We start from the raw sequence: 21,930 nt of genomic DNA, 5'->3' as shown, positions 1-21,930 counted from the left end.
CTTCAGGATACCAAAATCATTCATACATTCATATATTCAGTCAATCAATTATATGTATGTAATGAAATAATAATAATAATAATGATGATGATGATAAAGTTGGAAGGGACCTTGGAGGTCATCTAGTCTAACTCTCTGCTCAGGTAGGAAACCCTATACCATTTCAGACAAATGACTGTCCAGTCTTTTTTAAAAGCTTCCAGTATTGCAGCATTCACAGCTTCTGGAGGCAGGTTGTTCCACTGGTTAATTGTTCTAACTGTCAGGAAGTTTCTCCTTAGTTCTAGGTTGCTTCTCTCCATCTGTTGCTTCTTGTCCTGCCTTCAGGTGCTTTGGAAAATAGCTTGACTCCCTCTTCTTTGTGGCAGCCACTGAGATATTGGAACTCCTATCATGACACCCCTCGTCCTTCTCTTCATTAGACTAGAGTCTAGACCAGTGGTGGCAAACCTATGGCATGCGTGCCAGAGGCAGCACTCAGAGCCCTCTCTGTGGGCACACAGGCCATGCCCTGGAGATGGCAACTGTCCCTCTTCAACCAGCCCTACACTAACTCGCCGAGGTCCCACATGGCCGGATGCATCCCAGAACCCATGCGCTCGCTGGCCTCTGTGTGCAGGGGGTTGATGGTGTCAGGCAGCAGCCGCCCCTGCCCCTGTCACACCTTGCCCTATGACAGGCACCCCCACCTTGGGTTGCAGTTTGGGCACTCGGTCTCTAAAAGGTTTGCCATCACTGGTCTAGATGTACCCAATTCCAGCCACCGTTCCTTGTATGTTTTAGCCTCCAGTCCCCTGATCATCTTTGTTGCTCTTCTCTGTACTATTTCTAGAGACTCCACATCTTTTTTACATCGTGGTGACCAAAACTGGATGCAGTGTTCCAAGTGTGGCCTTACCAAGGCATTGAAGAGTGGCATTAATACTTCACGTGATCTTGATTCTATCCCTCTGTTAATGCAGCCTAGCACTGTGTTGGCCTTTTTGGCAGCTGCAGCACACTGCTGGCTCGTATTAGATAAAGGGGAATCAAGAGCATCACAGATACATGCCAGATGCCCAGGGTCTGTATTTTGATCACATATTCATGGGGATGCTGCAACGGCCATAAGCGTGAATTGTGGTATAATCAGGGCTTTTTTTTCTCATAGAACGCCCAGAACGGAGTTCTGGCACCTTTTTGGGATGGAACCTTGTAGGGTAGGCAAGGTGGGTTGTATGACATGTGTGAGTTCCAGCACCTTTTTTTTTTTTTTAAGAAAAAAAGCACGGGTATAATTCACTTTTTACAGTGCTGTTGTAACTTTGAATGGGGACTGGCTTTTTTGGCAGCTGCAGCGCACGGCTGGCTCATATTTAAGTGATTGTCCACCAGGACTAAATCAACAAAGTGGCCGACATTCTGCAAGATGACCAAATCTCATGAGATTTGTTGTTTCATCTTACCTTTCTTCTGCATCTCAAGTTGAAATGACAGGGACCGCTTTTTCCGGGAAACATTTTCTTCGCATCCGTGTGCTATGGGAACAAACAGGAGAAGATGAACAGAAACTCAAAACCATAGAACAAAATCCCACCAACAGTGTTAAAAGGAATGATTCCTGATGGAAAAGGAGAGGGAGGGGGTTTTCTAAGGAACAAAAGAACAAAATAAATATTTGTCCAATAGTAAAGCAAGTGAATTATCACCAACGAATGTGGCGACGACGCATTCGAACGTCTGCCCTATCAACGTTCGATGATACTTTCCTGCTATCATTAACTCTCTTATTGAAAGTTGACAGGGCAGACGTCCGAATGTGTCATCGCCACCACGGGGGCGTGCGGTCAGCCCGAGGTTATCTAGAGTCACCAAAGCAGGCGGAGCAAGCCCGGGGTTGGTTTTGGTCTGATAAATGCATGCGTCCCCAGAGATCAGCACTTGTGGCATGTGTTAGCTCTGGAATTATCACAGTTATCCTAGTAAAACCATAACCGATTCAGTGAACCATTCACAGTTTCACTGTCACGCCTGTGTGTACTTAGACATGCATGGCTTAATCTTTCAGTTGACAACATTTGTGAGATTTGGTTGAAATTTCAGACAAGAGGCCTACAAATCTAAGGGGGGGGGAGGTATTCTTGAAAGATTTTGACAACTTTAACCTTATGTCTTTTTAAGATGACCAAGAGCAATTTATATTGCTCATTTTCTTTATGACTGTGAGGATAGAAACTGCTGATAATTGCCCAAATTTCTTTATTTTCGTTTAGGATTTTTTTACTCACCTTTCCGGAGGAGACTTTGCTGTTGACCAGCACGGATTGAGAGACCAGCATCGGCAAAGACGCCCAGGGAATCTTCCCCACTGCCAGCAGTACAACCGAGATCATAACTTTTCATGGCCTCAAAAACCTGATTTCAAGAGGAAAAATAAATAAATGTGGAAGATGATAAGACAAGGGGAGAGAGAGAGAGAGAGAGAGAGAGAGAGAGAGAGAGAGAGAGACAGAGAGAGAGAGAGAGAGACAGAGAGAGACAGAGAGAGAGAGAAAGTGCTCCTATTGATGTGTGATGTTTCACACGACCAATGTTTCTTGGTAACTTCAAGATGTGTGAACCATAATTCCCAGGGGTCCCCAGCCAACTTAACTAGAACTAGGTGCAAACATAAGTAGCAAAGATTTCCTGTCAATAATTTTTTCCTTAGTTCTAGATTGGATATTTCCTTAAAATAAACTTCCGTCTGTTACTTCAATCCTCCTGATCTTCTGCAAGAACTTAAAAAACCTGGCACCACCCACTGGCCTGGGGAGGGGGTGTCTTCACATTGGGGGCGATTGACAGACTAATAACAGACCCTACTTCACCCCCCTCTTCATCCTGTTCCCTCCCCATCTTTTGATTAGGGCTGTGTACAGGTAGTTCTCGACTTGTAGTCACAACTGAGCCCAAAATATCTGTTGCTAAGTGAAACAGTTGCTAAGTGGGTTTTGCCCTATTTTACGGCCTTTCTTGTCACAGTCGTTAAGCAAATCATGGCAAGGTGTTAAATTAGTAACATGGTGGTTACTACTGACTTCCCTCTTTGACTTTGCTTATCAAAAGGTCGCAAAAGGGGATTCCCCCCCCCACCTGGGGACACTGCAACTGTCATAAATCAATCGTCATCAATCTGAGTCAGTTGCCAAGTGTCTGAACAAGCCGTGGTAACTTTGAATAATCACTAAACAAACTGTTGTAAGTTGAGGACTACCTGGGTTTATCTGTTTTATGAGTTAGTTTTTATTATGTGTAGGTTTTGTAAAATTCTATCTTTCTAATAGTGTAAACCGCCCAGAGTTACCTTGGGGTAAGATGGGCAGTCAGTAAAGTAAAGTAAAGTAAAGTAAAGTAAAGTAAAGTAAAGTAAAGTAAAGTAAAGTAAAGTAAAGTAAAGGTAAAGGTAAAGTAAAGGTATAGTAAAGTAAAGTAAAGTAAAGTAAAGTAAAGTAAAGTAAAGTAAAGTAATAAAATAATAAATAATAAAATAAATAAAGTAAAATAAAATAAAATAATAAAATAAAATAAAATAAATAAAGTAAAATAAAATAAAATAAAAATATCTTCTCGCCTTTCCCTCAGGTGTTCAAAGTAAAGTAAAGTAAAGTAAAGTAAAGTAAAATAAAAGTAAAAGTAAAGTAAAGTAATAAAATAAATAAAATAAAATAATATAAAATATGAAATAAAGTAAAATAAAATAAAATAATAAAATAAATAAAGTAAAATAAAATAATATAAAATATGAAATAAAGTAAAATAAAATAATAAAATAAATAAAGTAAAATAAAATAATATAAAATATGAAATAAAGTAAAATAAAATAATAAAATAAATAAAGTAAAATAAAATAATATAAAATATGAAATAAAGTAAAATAAAATAAAATAATAAAATAAATAAAGTAAAATAAAATAAAATAAAATAATAAAATAAAATAATAAAATAAAATAAAAATATCTTCTCGCCTTTCCCTCAGGTGCTCAAACACGCCCATCACATTCGCAAACCATCACAACCATATTACACAAGGAGTCGAAGAAAGGACTCTTTGTCTTCCCAAATATCCAAGGAGAGCGGCTGAAGCAGAAGGGACCATACCTTGCCTTGTGTGAGCCGATTCTTCCCGTTGAGGGCATAAACGGCAGCATCCGTGGCAGAGAGAGAGACAAAGGATTTGGCATCCGTGTTTATGGTGAGTGGCAGGCGTGCCTGAGGCTGCAGGCGGTCTATGTTTGCCGAGGAGCGAATCTCCAGCTGAAGATTGGAAAGACAGAGTAAGGGAGAAGTAGGGCAGCCAACCCCAACCTCTTCCTGGATCTCTAGACGGGAGAGGTGACAACTTCATAAATTACCTGGGAATTCCAGAAGCGTTTTCAGAAATATTTGGAAAGTAATGGGTTGGAGGAAGCCTGCTCGGCCTAAAGTTGGCCTAAATATAGGTAGTCCTTGACTTATGTCCACCATTGAGCCCACAATTGACATTGCTAAGCAACAGCATCTGTTAACTGAGTTTTGCCTCATTTTGCGACCTTTCTTGTCACAGTTGTTAAGGGAATCACTGAAGCTGTTAAGTTAGTAACATGGTTGTTAAGTGAATCTGGCTTCCCCCTTTGACTTTGCTCGTCAAAAGGTCGTAAAAGGTGATCACATGACCCTGGGACACTGCGACTGTCATAAATACAGTTGCCAAGTGTGCAAATTTTGATCACAGGACCGTGGGGATACTGAAATGGTCATAAGTATGAAAAACGGACATAAGCCACTTTTTTCAGTGCTGTTGCAATTTCAAAAGGTCACTAACGAATGGTTGTAAGTTGAGGACTACCGGTATTGTCCTTTGCAAACTGCCCCCAAAATTTTTATTTATTTATATGGAGAAAATCGACCTGGGGTGGTCTCAAGAGTGGACACCGACTGTAGAATGAGGTGAAATAAAATAGAAATGACACGAAAATGAAACCGACGTGAAATGAAATGCAGTAAAATAAAGAAGAAATGCCATCAAACAAGATACAACAAAGCAAGTGAAATGAAGCAAAGTAAAATAAGTGAATGAAATTAAAATAAAAGAGCACCGGGCAGCAGTTACCTATTGTTCATGATTTTCCATAGTTTCAAACACTGCCTCAGCCCCACGAAGGTCTCATTTATTATTGTATGGTTATAGTCCTAAAACAATTTTGTCTGCTTTTTGTATTTTTGTTTTGATGATCTTACACTTATGGTGACTATTTTAGGTAGTGATACAGTGTCTATGAACATATTTAGGATGTATAAATATCCTGAACAGTCTAACTCAGGGGTCTCCAATCTTGGCAACTTTAAGACTTGTGGACTTCAACTCCCAGAATTCCTCAGCCAGTTTTGCTGGCTGAGGAATTCTGGGAGTTGAAGTCCACAAGTCTTAAAGTTGCCAAGGTTGGGGACCCCTGCTCTAACTGGCTGAGATCTGCTTAACACAATGATTAGAAGTATCTACGGTATAAATCCAAGCCCTGTTTAAATGAATAAGTCTCAATTAATGGGACTAAAATATAAATTATGATTTAGAAATCTAAGCATCTGGATTTTCACAATAATCACTCTGCTAAACAACTAATTCCCACAACACTGTGAAACTACCTAGTAAGGCTGTATTGCTATTCTTCTTCTCATCTTTCCTATAACCTATCTCCTTATCTTCTTATGACTATATGTTGCTTGTATCTTACAATTTATATTGTTTCATTTAGTATCCTAGTATGATTTATGTTGTTTGCTTATTTAGTATCCTATGACTATCACTACGTGTTGTATGATTTATGATGAATGTATTTTTATGATGATCATGATTTATCATGTGTTGCTTGCTTGTAGGTACCCTGAGAGCTTATGCACCGGAGACAAATTCCTTGTGTGTCTTCTATTCTATTCTATTCTATTCTATTCTATTCTATTCTATTCTATTCTATTCTATTCTATTCTATTCTATTCTATTCTATTCCATTCCATTTCATTTCTATTCCATTTCATTTCTATTCTATTCTATTCTATTCTATTCTATTCTATTCTATTCTATTCTATTCTATTCTATTCTATTTCATTCCTATTCTATTCTATTCTATTCTATTCTACTCTACTCTACTCTACTCCACTCCACTCCACTCCACTCCACTCCACTCCACTCCACTCCACTCCACTTCTATTCTATTCTATTCTATTCTATTCTATTCTATTCTATTCTATTCTATTCTATTCTATTCTATTCCATTCCATTCCATTCCATTTCATTTCTATTCTATTCCATTTCTATTCCATTTCATTCCATTTCATTTCTATTCTATTCTATTCTATTCTATTCTATTCTATTCTATTCTATTCTATTCTATTCCATTCCATTCCATTCCATTCCATTTCATTCCTATTCTATTCTATTCTATTCTATTCTATTCTATTCTATTCTATTCTATTCTACTCCATTCTATTCTATTCTATTCTATTCTATTCTATTCTATTCTATTCTATTCCATTCCATTCCATTCCATTTCATTTCTATTCCATTTCATTTCTATTCCATTCTATTCTATTCTATTCTATTCTATTCTATTCTATTCTATTCTATTCTATTCTATTCCATTTCATTCCTATTCTATTCTATTCTATTCTATTCTATTCTATTCTATTCTACTCTACTCTACTCTACTCTACTCTACTCTACTCTACTCTACTCTACTCCATTCCATTCCAATTCTATTCTATTCTATTCTATTCTATTCTATTCTATTCTATTCTATTCTATTCTATTCTATTCTATTCTATTCTATTCTATTCTATTCTATTCTATTCTATTCCTATTCCATTCCATTCCATTCCATTCTATTCATATTCTATTCTATTTATATTCTATTCTACTCTACTCTATTCTATTATATTCATATTCTATTCTATTTATATTCTATTCTACTCTACTCTATTATATTATATTCATATTCTATTCTATTTATATTCTACTCTACTCTACTCTACTCTACTCTACTCTACTCTACTCTACTCTACTCTACCCTACCCTACCCTACCCTACTCTACTCTACTCTACTCCACTCCACTCCACTCCACTCCACTCCACCACTCCACTCCACTCCACTCCACTCCAAAAGCAAGCACTGAACAGAATGTGGCAATGTGGCAATGTGTGAAACAGCTGACTTACTTAGAAAGAAATCACTAGCACAAAATTCTGGAGTGGATTCGGGAACGCAACCCCTTCCTGAAAATTCAACATACCTTCCCCTCGCAGCGGGAGACAACCTCCAACCATAGGGAGTTGGAGACAATTTCATCCCCAAGAAGATAATAGGCCACAACACGGAACGTTGGCATCAGACTAGGTGTAACACGAATAGGGGCTACTGTAAAAGTGCCAGCTAGAACTCTGTTTACAGAGATGATGTCGCCTTTGCTCAAAACCTACAGAAAAATGGTCAAATCAAAGAACAGTTTTTTTTAGCACAGAGGCAATATCTTCCAGTTATTAAAAAAATAATCATATCACTCAGTATAGGTCAGGGGTAAGCAACCTTGGCTCTTTTATGACTCGTGGACTTCAACTCCCAGAATTAAGAAGCATGGTTGGCTCAGGAATTCTGGGTGGTTGAAGTCCATGAGTCATAAAAGAGCCAAGGTTGCCTACACCTGGTATAGGTAGTCCTTTCTGTTGCTAAGTGAGGTGTTTGTTGAGTTTTGCCCCATTTGACACCTTTTCTTGCCAGAGTTGTTTAAGTGAATCCCTGCCATCATTAAATGAGTAACACGGTTGTTAAGTGAATCTAGCTTCCCCCTTGACTTTACCTGTCAGAAAGTCACAAAAGCTAATCACAGGATCCCAGGACACTGCAACTGTCATAAATGCACGCTAGTTGCCAAGTGCCCAAATTTTGAACACATGACTATGAGGATACTGCAACTATTGTTAAGTTGTAAAAAAATAGCCACAAGCCACTCTTTTCAGTTAGGATGAAACTTCAAACGGTCACAAACCAGTTGCAAATTGAGGACTGTCTGCTTCGTAACAAGCCATTATGGCACAAAGTTTAGAGTGCTGGAATAGGAATGGGGGCAAGTGAGAGGGTCATCTTGACCCTGAGTCAATCCTTCTCTCTCAGTCAAAGATCCATTGTGGTTTAAAGGTGAAGGTGCCTGACTAAACATGGGGAGACCCAGGTTGTTCTTCCTGGTCAACTATGGAACCCTCTGGGAACCATGGGGCTAATTCCACTCTAGAAAGAGTGCAGAGAAGACCAGCAAAGATGATTAGGAGACTGGAGGCTAAAACATACAAGGAACAGTTGCTGGAATTGTGTATGTCTAGTCTAATGAAGAGAAGGACAAGGGGGGACATGATAGCAGTCTTCCAATATCTCAGAGGCTGCCACAAAGAAAAGGGAGTGAAGCTATTTTCCAAAGCACCGGAAGGCAGGACAAAAAGCAACAGATGGAAACTAATCAAGGAGAGAAGCAACCTAGAACTAAGGAGAAATTTCCTGACAGTGAGAACAACCAGTGGAACAGTTGTGAATGCTCCAACAGTGGAAGTTTTTAAGAAGAGATTGGACAGCCATTTGTCTGAAATGGTATAGGGTTTCCTGCCTGAGTAAGGAGTTGGACTAGAACAGGGCTTTTCAACCAGTGGTACGGGTACCACCTGTGATACATTGGCACCTGGCAGGTGGTACGCGACCATCCTAGAAAAGTGGTAGCAGGGGAGGGGAATGAGCTGAACCGGGGGCAGCACCGCACAAGCCTGAGCGAGAGATGGCTGGAGCTGCAAGGCTGTCAGGGCTCAGCTGAAGTGCCAGGATCAGCGCCAGGCTCCAGCTGGAGCTCGGTGCTGATCCTGGTGCTTCTGCTGAGCCCAGAAGAAGCGCCGATCAGCTGGAATGTTGCAGCATCTCCAGGGTCTTGTGATTTACATTCAGATGCTTGGCAACTGATTCATATTTATGATGGTCACCGTGTCCCAGGGTCATGTGAAGTAACCAAAACCTGCTGCAACCACCCAGAAGACGGGGGGAATAAAAGCCAAACACCCCCACCCCACCCCCTCTGCCAATCCTCAACAGAAATGCTCACAACAATGAAAACCTCGGACCACTTTTAGCATATGGCAATATCCGAGTACCACCAGTCACCTAGCAAGGTGTCAAAAACTTGATGACCCAAAAAAAAGAAGGAAAAAAGTGATAAAGTACAGGTAGTCCTCGACTTCTAACAGTGACTGTTGGAAGTTACAATGGCACTGAAAAAAGTGCCCCCCAAGCCATAGCCGAGCAAGATACCTTCCTGTCTGCCCGGCAGTGCTCTTCCTCCTGTCCGAGATTTCCATTGTTGTGAGCATTTCTGTTGAGGATTGGCAGCGGGAGTAGGGGGGTGTTTGGTTTTTATTCCCCCCCCATCTGCTGGGTGGTTGCAGCAGGTTTTGGTCACTTCACATGACCCTGGGACACTGTGACTGTCATAAATATGAATCAGTTGCCAAGCATCTGAATGTAAATCACAAGACCCTGGGGTTCATCTTGGTGTTCATCTCTGTTTATCAGGGAGTTGATTGCTAATGAGGAGCTGTTGTGGTCTTTTTATTACCCTTTTAGCCTTTTGAATGGTGTGTAGATGTTGTTTATGTCTATGTATCTATTGATGGCTGATTTGTCTGAGTAATAGGCTTCCAGGAATTCTCTAGAGCAGTGATGGCGAACCTTTTAGAGACCGAGTGCCCAAAAACTGGACCCACCCCCGCTCCACCCCTGCCCCACCCCCGCTCTGCCTCCACTCCGCCTGCCTGCAGGGCCACTTATCGCCTCCAGGGCCCGCCGCATATTGCCCAGCAGTGCCATAGCAGCCACGCCCTCTGCCCGCGCCCTGCAGCATCAACTGTGCACAATGGGGCATGAGGGCAGAGTCTTGTCTATGCTGCCTGGCTGCCATGTCCTTGGCTGCACTGCTCCGCATGGGCCACGCTCGGGGGTGACTCTTCTCCAGGAGGGCTACTAGTGAGGAAGGGGTCACGGGGGGAGGCAAGGCTGGGGCAACAGCACATGTGCCCACAGAGAGGGCTCCGAGTGCCACCTCTGGCACCCATGCCATAGGTTCGCCACCAGTGTTCTAGAGGTTTTGGTCTAGGATTCTCACAGTTTCCCAATTGAAGCTATAGTTAAGTGTGTCGGTGTGATGCGCAATAAAGGAGTTTTCATCATGTCTTCAGACTGCTAGTTGAAATTCATGGATGCCCTCTGCTAATCTTCTGCCCAGTTCTTCAAGCAGACTCCCACCTACACTGACAGGACAAGCCACTTGTATATAAATAGAGAAAACCACCGGGCCTCGCGAACATCTCCCATTCACCATGTAATAGATGTCAGTGACGGTATTTGATCCAACGGCTTTCAATCTAATTCTGAGGGTATCTTCAATGTTCAAGCCATAACTTTGGGAACTTTCAAGGATCAGATAGTTGCCTCTGGGGGACTTGGTGGCTTTGGCAGTCAAGGTTGCTTCTGCTGGGCTCTCTGTTCCCGCTGTTAGCTGTGGGGAAAACAAAAATAGTCAGGCTGTTTTATAGACATAATAATAATAATGATGATGATGATGATAATAATAATAATAAAGGTTGGAAGGGATCTTGGAGGTCATCTAGTCCAACCCACTGCTCAGACAGAAAACTCTATACCATTTCAGACAAATGACTGTATAGTCTCTTCTTAAAAACGTCCAGTGTTGGGGCATTCACTGCTTCTGGAGGCAGGTTGTTCCACTGGTTAATTGTTCTAACTGTCAGGAAGTTTCTCCTTAGTTCTAGGTTGCTTCTCTCCTTGATTAGTTTCCACCCATTGCTTCTTGTCCTGCCTTCTGGCACTTTGGAGAATAGCTTGACTCCCTCTTCTTTGTGGCAGCCCCTGAGATATTGGAACACTGCTATCATGACACCCCTCGTCCTTCTCTTCATAGCTATGCTATGCTGGCTCAGGAATTCTGGGAGTTGAAGTCCATGAGTCATAAAAGAGCCAAGGTTGCCTACCCCTGGTATAGGTTCTCCTGCTTGAGCAGGGGGCTAGACTAGAAGACCTCCAAGGTCCCTTCCAGTTCTATTCTATTCTATTCTATTCTATTCTATTCTATTCTATTCTATTCTATTCTATTCTATTCTGAAATAACCCTCCGTTTGGTTATCAATGACAGACAGTTGCAGATACAGAATGTGTATTAGACACATTGGGAAACTACAACATTACATTACTTTTCGACATAATCGCCATTCAAATTGAGGCACTTTTCATAACGTCTTACAAGGTTTGAAATTCCTTCTGCCAAAAAAAAAAAAAAAAAAATCTCCCGTCTGGGAATGAAACCACCCTGTAACAGCATCATGAAGCACATTGTCATCATCAAAGCGGTGTGACCCAAGACACTGTTTCATTTTAAAAACTGGTTCATTTTCAACTGATCTAGCAGACAAGTCAACTGCATCTGTTATTGTCTTTCTTCCACCCCTCCTCTCCCTGACCTTTGGATGGGTGGAGCAATACCTTGACAGTGAGTGAGGAAGATCCTTGAGCCACATTGATTATGTAGCTCACGATTCCCTGCTTATCGGTATTCATCTGTTCATCCATAGGAGATGCTGCCCCGGTTATGTGGGTTCTGAAGTGGACTGGGAGGTTGGGGGCTGGTGAGCCATCCGGTAGGGTGATTCGAGCCTAGAGGAAGTGGAAGAAAACCCGGACAGTTTTTATTAATAATGATAAATACTCTGATGTTTTACAGCAATAGGTTCATATTACCATATGTGGTGGGAATGCCCAAAGACTCGTGAGTATTGGAACAGGACACGAAACTGGTTGAGGGATATATTAACACTGGACTTAGAGTTAAAACCTTGTTGGGAATAATGACAGAAAAATACGACAAGGGAACAATCTACCTGCTGCTATACATCCTGACTGCAGCTAGGCTTGCTTTTGCGCAAAAATGGAAGAGCAAGGAAATTCCCACAGAGGAAGAGTTAATACATAAAATATTAGCATGTGCGGAAATGGACAGGCTCACAATGATATTAAAAGACAAAAGTGGATCAGTTTATTATGAAACCTGGGATAAATTTTACCGCTGGAGGAATTTGAAGAGGACAGTCGGGATTAAAGATGAATGTTAAGATAGAAATACCTGTTATTTTACTATTATATATAAAACTTAGATGTATATGTAGAGATGAAGAATTGATTGTAAAAAGTGGAATAATCTGATAAGAATATATATACCGGAATGTCACGTTAAATCCAATGTTTGTTTGTTTTTAACTGTATTATAAATAAAATTTGAAAAAAAAAATTACTCTGATGTTTTAGAATTCAAACAAATACCTGCCACATAAGAGTCCGAACATAGCAAGTATCGATAAAAAAGACAAAAAAAGTCTAGAAAGTAGACATTGCAATACCTGGAGACAGCAAAAAAAAAAAGAGAAGAAGAATAACTGGAGAAAAATCACAAAATACAAAGACCTGCAAATGGAAGTAGAATGACTGTGGCATGAAATTCAGAAATGTGAAAGACAACTAGAATCAGCAGGCATCCGTTCTCTCAACCACACTTCCCAAGATGGAAGATGAACATGACAAAAAAAAAAAACAACCCCAAAATCCGCAGCACATACCAGCACTTCGTACGGAGCACTGGGCACAAAGTAACGTTTGCTTTTTGACAGGTCCACAGAATAAGGCGATGATATAAATTTCACTGAGGTGAGTTCTTGTTCCTCCAGTTCTCCACCTAGGAGAATGAGGAAAAGGTCAACAAGCCACTCTTAAACTTAACCAAGTTTTACAGAGAGATGCTGAGGTCTCAGGTTAGATGAGAAGAAGCCCTTTTGCAAGACGCTCTTTTCGGGGAAGGTTAACAAATCAGTAACACGTACAGATAGTCCTTGACTTCATTCAGTGACCATTTGAGGCTACAACGGCACTGAAAAAAGTGACTTATGACCGTTTTTCACACTTACAACTGTGGCAGCATCCCCCCATGGTCACGTGTTCAAAATTCAGATGCTTGGCAACTAGTTCATATTTATGATGGTCGCAGTGTCCTGGGGTCGTGCGATCCCATTTTGAAACTTTCTGAGAAGCAAAGTTGAAGGGGAAGCCAGATTCACCTCACAACCGTGCTACTCACTTAATAACTGAAGCGATTCGCTTCGCCGCTATGGCCAGAAAGGTTGTAAAATGGGTCAAAACTCACTTAACCACCATCTCGCTTAGCAACTGAAAGTTTGGGGCTCAATTGTGGCCGTAAGTCAAGGGCTACCTGTATTTGTTTTGTTTTCTCATCAGAGTTCAGCCTGCCTGATTTCACACGGCGGGGGCTTAAACCAGTGTTTCTCAACCTTGACAATTTTAAGGCATGTGGACTTCAACTCCCAGAATTCCACAGCCAGCAATGCTGGCTGTGGAATTCTGGGAGTTGAAGTCCACATGCCTTAAAATTGTCAAGGTTGAGAAACACTGGCTTAAACAAAGTGTATTAAACAAGCCCAAATCGATGGAGTTTACATCGTGGTGACCAAAAACTGGATGCAGTACTCCAAGTGTGACCTTACCAAGGCATTGTAAAGTAGTATTAATACTTCACGTGAAAAGTTTCCTGCCTGAGCAGGGGGTTGGACTAGAAGACCTCCAGGGACCCTTCCAACTCTGTTTGTTCTGTTATTCTGTTATGTTCCTTGTTTTTAAGCTTATGGGCTACACTAACATTTATTACTCTTGTTTAAGATCAGCCAAGCCTTGAGATTTAATACTGAGCTCTAAGCCCTCTCTTCCATCCACAATAAGGCTACGTGTCCTAAGTAATAAGGTTTAACAATTGACAAACGAGTCTCTGGCCTGTTCGTAGATCACTCCTTGTCAATAGCTTATGAAATCATCATGTTTCATTTTGGTACGCTGCTCTCCTTTCATTAAACCAGGAAGTGAAGATGGAATAATTTTCTTTCTGTTCCCTCTCTGACAGCGCAAGTAAATCAAGTAAACCCTGACAATACACTTCTGCAAAGCCTCAAAGAGTGAATTCACCTAATACCACCTGACAGCATTTATTCTCACATGTGTTGGCTGGAAAAGTAATATAAATTTCACACATGCGAAGGAAGATTCTTCCTTCCCACCGTCAAAGCCTTGAAAAGCATGAACAATTCCATCCTGTGTGGGATATGAAACCCCCTTCCACCTTTATTTCTCCTTTATTGGTAGGTACCCTTCCATGATCTGATGTGCTTAAGATGTCCGGTGCAAAACTAACACGTTTGGAAAAAGACCAAACTGGAGAAACCTTTTTATATTTTCAAACTTACTTGCCGTCTCTATGACAGAGGCTGCGATGTAAAGGGACGTTCCAACAAGGTCCTGCAGGGGGCGCCCCACTTTCTCAGCGAGGACGCTGCGTTTCAAGATCATCGAGCCCTCACCATCCTCGATCTGAAACAGGGCAAAGTAGGAAGGTATTAAGGTCTAAAAAAAAATCACATCTGCTGTATGCCTATTACCTTAAATCCCATTTGCTCATTCTGTGATCGAGAAATATGAGGTTCAGGAAGGGGAAGACCGAAATGGAAGCATCCAAATTTTGTGGGCACATGCACAGTCTGTGTCGGTGTGATTGTTGGCGAGTTAGTGACTTTAGGACTCGCTCAGCTCCAAGTACAGTTCTTGTTCAAAGGGATTAGTCTTTAGGATTTAGCCTGAATTTGTTTTCACATTCAGACGTGGGGCATATAAGATAACCTTTATTGTCATTTTTTTACTGTGGGCACAACGGCACACATAAAAGAAAAAGAACTTTAGTTGCCCACTCTCAAAGTGAAACATACATGACACACACCTAAACACGAAGAAGCCGAAGCATGAAGCACGAAGCTGAAAACACCAGCCTGAAGATGATGAATGGGACTTCGTCGAAATGTCGCCAAGACACTTCCAATTTTACGTGGGAGAAAACCCTAATAACCAAAGACCTACACACCTAAACATACTATATACAACGTATGTATAGACCCACACCCCTACATATACATAACAAATAAATATTAAATATTGTCCATCTTGAATACATAACGGAAGGAGGAAGCTTGAGAGTTCACAAGGTTAATGCTGTATGGAATGAAACTATGGCTGAATCTGGATGTCCTGTTACGGATACCGCGAAGCCTCCTCCCAAAAGGTAGCAAGGAAAACAGGTCGTGAAGAGGATGTGTAGCGTCCCAGACAATCTTACGGACCCTGATCAAGCAACGCTTCTGTGCTATGTCCTGGATGGGAGGGAGGGAACTGCCAATAATCTTTTCTGCCATCCTCACCACTCTCTGCACCCGCCTTCCTGTTTGAAGCAGGGATACTTCCAAACCAGACTGTGATGCTATATGACAGGATGCTGTATAAAGGTAAAAGTTTTCCCTGTCCAGTCGTGCCCCATTCTAGGGGGCAATGCTCATCTCTATTTCTTAGCTGAGGGAGCCAGCATTGTCCAAAGACACTTCCATGATCATTTGTGCGGCGTGTTTATACACCGAGGCCAGTGGTGGGATTCAAATATGTGAACAACCGGTTCTCTGTGTGGATGCCACTTCCGGAAGTCTGTTCTGGGCCTGGGCAACAAAAAATTAGCTGCTGATTCTGCCCGAACTGGTGTGAAGTGGCTGAATCCCACCACAGACAGAGGCACGTGGAACACTGTTACTTTCCCACTTAAATGTTACCTATTTATCTACTTGCCTAGGCCAGGGGTAGGCAACCTCGGCTCTTTTATGACTAATGGACTTCAACTCCCAGAATTCCTGAGTCAGCTATGCTATGCTAACTTAGGAATTCTGGGAGTTGAAGTCCATGAGTCATAAAAAAGCCGAGGTTGCCTAACCCTGGCCTAGGTCATGGTGGCGCAGAGGTTAGAATGCAGTCCTTCAAGCTAACTCACTGCTCGCTCCAGGAGTTCAATTCTGAACAGCTCAAGATTGACTCAACCTTTCATCCCTTCCAAGGTCAGTAAAATGAGGAGCCAGATTGTTGGATGGGGGCGGGGAGAGATGTTGATTCTGTAAACTGCTTAGAGAGGGCAGTAAAGCACTGTGAAATGATGTCTAAGTCAGAGGTCCCCAATCTTTTGGGCACCAGGGACCAGTTCTGTGGAGAAAGGTTTTGAGTGAGTGGTTTTGTGTGCTGCCTGCATCCCACGGAGAGTGAATGGTTTTGTGTGCGAGAGTGAATGGTTTTGTGTGCTGCCTGCATCCCACGGATGGGGCTTTGCTTCTTTGTGTGGACCGGTTGCTGGTATGCCGTGGCCCGGTACCGGTCCAAGGACCGGGGGTTGGGGACCCCTGGTCTAAGTGTTATTGCTATTTGCATGCTTTTGAATTGCTAGATTGGCAGGAACTGGGATAAGAATGGGAGCTCAAGCCATCACATGATGCTTGGGTCTCAAACTACTAATCTTCTGGTCGACAAATCCAGCACAAATCCAGTATCTAGTGGATACAGTATATGGGGATAAGCTGTAAGGCTGGCTGAGGAATTCTGGGAGTTGAAGCCCACAAGTCATAAAAGGGCCATGTTTGAAGACCCCTGTTGTAAGGGATAATATTAAAGGAAAGATAAAGATGAGCACCTGCAAATACATTACTCTCACTACTGAATAGCTATTGAGTCATGTGCTAAATGTGCACGGTTTAAATCAAATAAATAAATAAAAATAAAAATATTACATTTGTCCCATCCCTGTCCACAAAAATGCATTCCTCAGGGAAGGAGTTATGAAACATTGGAGCTGTAAAATGAAATCTGATCAGCTCCTGCCTTGTTTGGCTTCAGGAAATCATTAAAAACGGAATTGTTTAAGAAGACTCTTGATTTATAGATGTTGCCATTTATTTTTATTGCTGTTTGGTTGATTTTTTTTTATGACTTTACTTGTGGTTTAATTTTTGGGGAGGTTAGGGGGGAAACTGCTGAACGTTTATGGATTGTAATTGTATCATTGACATTTTTTTGTTTCTGATTCTGTAACCTGAAGTCCCTGTTTGTAAATTGGATGGCTATATATCTTTGATGGCGAACCTTTTAGAGACTAAGTGCCCAAAAACTGGCCCCGCCCATACTCCACCCCCTGCTGTGCCCCAGCTCCGCCCCATCCCCCGCCCCACCTGCCTGCAGGGCCACTCACCGCCTCCAGGGCCCGCAGCAGATCGCCCAGGCAGCCCAGCAGCGCTATGGCAGTCACGCCCTCTGCCCACGCCCTGCAGCATCAACTGTGCACAAGGGGGTATGAGGGCAGAGTCTTGTCTACGCTGCCTGGCTGCCATTTCCTTGGCTGCGCTGCTCCGCATGGGCCACGCTCAGGGGAGACTCTCCTTCAGAGGGAGAGGAGGGGTCGCGGGGGGAGGCGAGGCTGGGGCAATGGCACGTGCGCCCACAGAGAGGGCTCTGAGTGCCGCCTCTGGCACCCGTGCCATAGGTTCGCCGTCACTGCTATATATAAATGTATTTAATAATTAAATATTAAATAAATAAATCTGCTGAAAGTTTTCCTGTTGCAGGCAGGCAGGCAAAAAAAAAAAATTAAAATAAATTAAAATAAAATAATAAAATAAATAATAAAATAAAGTAAAAGAAATAAAAAATAATAAAATAAAAATAAATAATAAAAAATAAAATAAAGTAAAATAAAAAATAAAATAAAGTAAAATAAAGAAATAAAAATAAAATAAAAATAAATAATAAAAAATAAAATAAAGTAAAATAAAAAATAAAATAAAAAATAAAATAAAATAAATAATAAAATAAAGTAAAAAATAAAAATAAATAATAAAAAATAAAATAAAGTAAAATAAATAAAGATAAAAATAAAATAAATAAATAATAAAATGAAGTAAAATAAAAAATATAAATAAATAAATAAATAAAATAAATTATAATAAAATAAATAAAAATAAAATAAATAATAAATAATAAAATAAAGTAAATTAAAAAATAAAAATAAAATAAAAATTAAAATAAAATAAAATAGTAAAATAAATAAAATAATAAAATAAAATAAAAAATAAAATAAAATAAGTAAAATAAATTATAATAAAATAATAAAATAAATAAAACAAAACAAAACAAAATAAATAAAATAAAACAAAATAAATAAATAATATAATATAAAATAAATAAAATAACATAATAAAATAATAAAATAAAATAAAATAAATAAAATAAATAAATAAATAAATAATAAAATGAAGTAAAATAAAAAATAAAAATAAAATAAAAAAATAAATAAAATAAAATAAATTATAATAAAATAAAAGAAAAGAAATAAAAATAAAATAAATAATAAATAATAAAATAAAGTAAATAAAATAAATAAAATAAATAATAAAATAAAATAGTAAAATAAATAAAATAATAAATAAAATAAAAATAAAAAAAATAGTAAAATAAATTATAATAAAATAATAAAATAAATAAAACAAAACAAAACAAAATAAATAAATAAATAATATAAAATAAATAAAATAACATAATAAAATAAAATAAAATAAAATAAATAAAATAAAATACTCTGTTCCCTTACCAGGATTTGTTGTACTAGTCCTGAGATATAGACCTTTTCCTTATTCTCACCAATCACACCAAATCGCACGTATGCTGTGCCGGTGACCCCTTTCCCATAGAAAAAACTGTTGGGGAAGCCAAGAAAAAAAAATCACATGATTAACTTTGGAATAAAAGCTGTAGATCAGTGGTTCTCAACCTTTTTATACGGCGACCCCGGTCATAAGGACGCGGCGCGCATGTGCGGCGCCGCTCCCATGCGCAGTGCGCATGCACGGCGCCACTCCCTGAGGGGAAAAAATGGCGGATCGCGCTGTTTGGCGACCCCCGTAAAATGGTCGTTCGACCCCAAATGGGGTCGCGACCCAAAGGTTGAGAACCGCTGCTGTAGATGACCAGAAAAAAAAATCCTGCTGCAAAGCTTCATCTAATCCACAGCCTGAAATGATCTTTCTGATTGATTATTTGCCATCAAGGTGATGTTACCTCTTAGCAACCACACAGTTAGATTTTCTCCATGAGAATCTCTCCCTAACCTGGTCCTTCAGGCCTTAGAACTGTGTCTCCATCCCGACTTACAACTGAGTCTGTCCACCCCTTTGGTTGCTTTCTTCTCCTCTTCCCTTCTACCTTTTCCAGCGTTAGAAGCTTTCGGCTGGAGAGTTAGAATTAGGCCCTCTGGCTGCTGGTAATTTTTTTTAACCAAACAATGTTATACCACACTCCCTTTTGTAGTATAATCTTTAATATACCCAAGAACAAGACAGTAGAAATATTAACCTTCCCTTCCCTTCTCTTCTATTAATCCACACATCTTCTTCCTTTCCTTCCCTTTCCCTTTCTCTTTCCCTTCCTTCCTTCCCTCCCTCCCCTCCCTCCTCTTTCCCTCCCCTCCCTCCTCCCTTTACCCCCTTCCCTTCCCCTCCCCTCCCCTCTACTCCCCTCTCACACTGCACTATGTTGTCATTGAAAAATTTGAGAACCTTCTGACCTATTTTGCATCTGTTTTTCCCCCCTAGGTTTCTAGTGACAATGGCAATTCACCTCCCCAAAGGGAAAATCGCCTTCATTTCATGCTTGCAGTTGTCGATTGCCTTATTTTGGATTGCAGCTATCTCAAAAACTTTAGCAGTTTGAGCGTATCATGGTAAATGAATCCACAGAATAAGAAGGAGTTGCTTACTTAGCCTGAATATTAATTTGCAAGTCAGGTGTTTGCTGTCCGGTGACCAGGATGTATTTCTGGTCTGGGACAATCTTCACTTCGAAATGAGGCAGGACTGATGAGAGAAAGGAAGAGATACAAATTTGAGCGTCACCACCTTCCAATCTGTATCTTTGATCTGCTTAAAAATAATATCTTGCTCCTATTTCTGTTCAAGCAGAAAACAATGCCCTAATCAAGGAACCATCAAGGAGAAAACCGCACACACACATACACACACCCAATAACACTGGCAGGGCAAGCTACTGTATGTAAGCAGGGAGCAAACCTCACACTCACTAGCACTGATAATGTTACCTAGTCAGGTAATGAAATGCCTGCAAGCAAAAACAATCAAGTTCAGAGAGCATCAAGGTCTCCACAGTGCAGTCTTGGGCTACACACATATTCTCTTCTTTAATGAAAAAGTTTAATGAAAAGTTTAACGAAAAGAAGGACTAGGGGTGACGTGATAGCAATGTTCCAATATTTGAGGGGCTGCTACAAAGAAGAGGGGGTCAATTTATTTTCTAAAAAGCATCTGAAGGTACGAGAAGAAGGAACGGATGGAAATTCATCAAGGAGAGAAGCAACTTAGAATTAAAGAGAAATTTCTCAACAGTAAGAACAATTAACCAGAGGAACGACTTACCTCCAGAGGTTGTGGTTTCTCCAACACTAGAGGGTTTTATAATAATAATAATAAAGTTGGAAGGGACCTTGGAGGTCATCTAGTCTAACCCCCTGCTCAGACAGGAAACCTTATACCATTTCAAACAAATGGCTGTCCAGTCTCTTCTTTAAAACTTCCAGTGTTGGAGCATTCACCGCTTCTGGAGGCAGGTTGTTCCGCTGGTTAATTGTTCTAACTGTTCGGACGTTTCTCCTTAGTTCTAGGTTGTTTCTCTCCTTGATTAGTTTCCACCCGTTGCTTCTTGTCCTGCTTTTAGGCACTTTGGAAAATAGCTTGACTCCCTCTTCTTTGGGGCAGCCCCTGAGATATTGGAACACTGCTATCATGTCACCCCTCGTCCTTCTCTTCATTAGATTAGACATACCCAATTCCAGCAACCGTTCCTTATATGCTTTAGCCTCCAGTCCCCTAATCATCTCTGTTGCTCTTCTCTGTACTCTTTCTAGAGCAGTGGTTCTCAACCTTTTTAATGCCGCGACCCCCAACAGGTCGTAAGTCAAGGACTACTCAACTGGTGCAGCACCGTTTGCAGAATGGGACTTTTGGCAGGCTCAGCAGGGCAGAGACAGCCTGGACAATTCCTATTGGCTTTTGAAAGACAATAGAATTAGACTCTATTCAAGAGAGTCTATTCTATTGGCTTTCAAAAGCCAATAGAATAAAAGGGAGTAGCACAGCTAAGGAAAAGGGGGGAAAAATGGCAGACTGCGTTGTTTGGCGACCCCATGAAATGGTTGTTCGACCCCAAATGGGGTCGCGACCCACAAGTTGAGAACCACTGTTCTGGAGTCTCAACATCTTTTTTACATCGTGGTGACCAAAACTGGATGCAGTATTCCAAGTGTGGCCTTACCAAGGCATTGTAAAGTGGTATTAATACTTCAAGTGATCTTGATTCTATCCCTCTGTTCATGCAGCCTAGCACTGTGTTGGCCTTTTTGGCAGCTGCAGCACACGGCTGGCTCATATTTAGGTGATTGTCCACTAGGACTCCGAGGTCCCCCTCACAGTTAAGTAGAGATTGGACAGCCATTTGTCCAGATCGATATAGGGGGTTGGACTAGAAGACCTCCTAGGTCTCTTCCAACTCTGCTCTTTTGTTATTCTCTTCTATTGGGACAGCACCATTTGCTGGCATCGTACAGGGGGCAGGACAGGGGTTGCCAGTGGGAACAATAGATTTTACGGTGATACAGTTTTCTGCCAGCTCAGGGACTGGGGGTTAGCAGAACACTTTAATGTGCCATTAAAGTATATTTGGGAACAGAACCAGGATGCCGCTATCTCAGAACGTACCATATTTTTTCACTTCAAACTCTGTAGTTGTGTTAAAGCTCTGCCCGTGGGCAAAGTGGGCTGTGATGGTCCAAATGCCAGGCCTGAAATAGGAGAGGAAGAAGAAC

General features: G+C 40.7%; 1 protein-coding gene across 1 annotated transcript in view; it reads right to left on the bottom strand.

The window, feature by feature from the left end:
• LOC120305160 (complement C4-like) overlaps positions 1–21,930 on the bottom strand; it is a 92,391-nt gene that overhangs the window by 50,160 nt on the left and 20,301 nt on the right. Inside the window, exons 6-16 of the mRNA XM_039336584.1 lie at positions 21,824–21,906; positions 19,813–19,909; positions 18,649–18,754; positions 14,396–14,519; positions 12,707–12,822; positions 11,580–11,750; positions 10,399–10,578; positions 7,285–7,467; positions 4,120–4,275; positions 2,268–2,394; positions 1,446–1,517 (exon numbers count right to left, since the gene is read on the bottom strand). Of these exons, the coding sequence (XP_039192518.1) occupies positions 1,446–1,517; positions 2,268–2,394; positions 4,120–4,275; positions 7,285–7,467; positions 10,399–10,578; positions 11,580–11,750; positions 12,707–12,822; positions 14,396–14,519; positions 18,649–18,754; positions 19,813–19,909; positions 21,824–21,906 (1,415 nt within the window). The remainder of the gene's footprint in view (positions 1–1,445; positions 1,518–2,267; positions 2,395–4,119; positions 4,276–7,284; positions 7,468–10,398; positions 10,579–11,579; positions 11,751–12,706; positions 12,823–14,395; positions 14,520–18,648; positions 18,755–19,812; positions 19,910–21,823; positions 21,907–21,930) is intronic.

Source organism: Crotalus tigris, unplaced genomic scaffold (assembly GCF_016545835.1).
Source record: "Crotalus tigris isolate CLP2741 ecotype Arizona unplaced genomic scaffold, ASM1654583v1 scf7180000017666.379230911805:20528666, whole genome shotgun sequence".
Lineage (NCBI taxonomy): Eukaryota > Metazoa > Chordata > Lepidosauria > Squamata > Viperidae > Crotalus > Crotalus tigris.
This window is presented reverse-complemented; position numbering and strand designations above follow the sequence as displayed.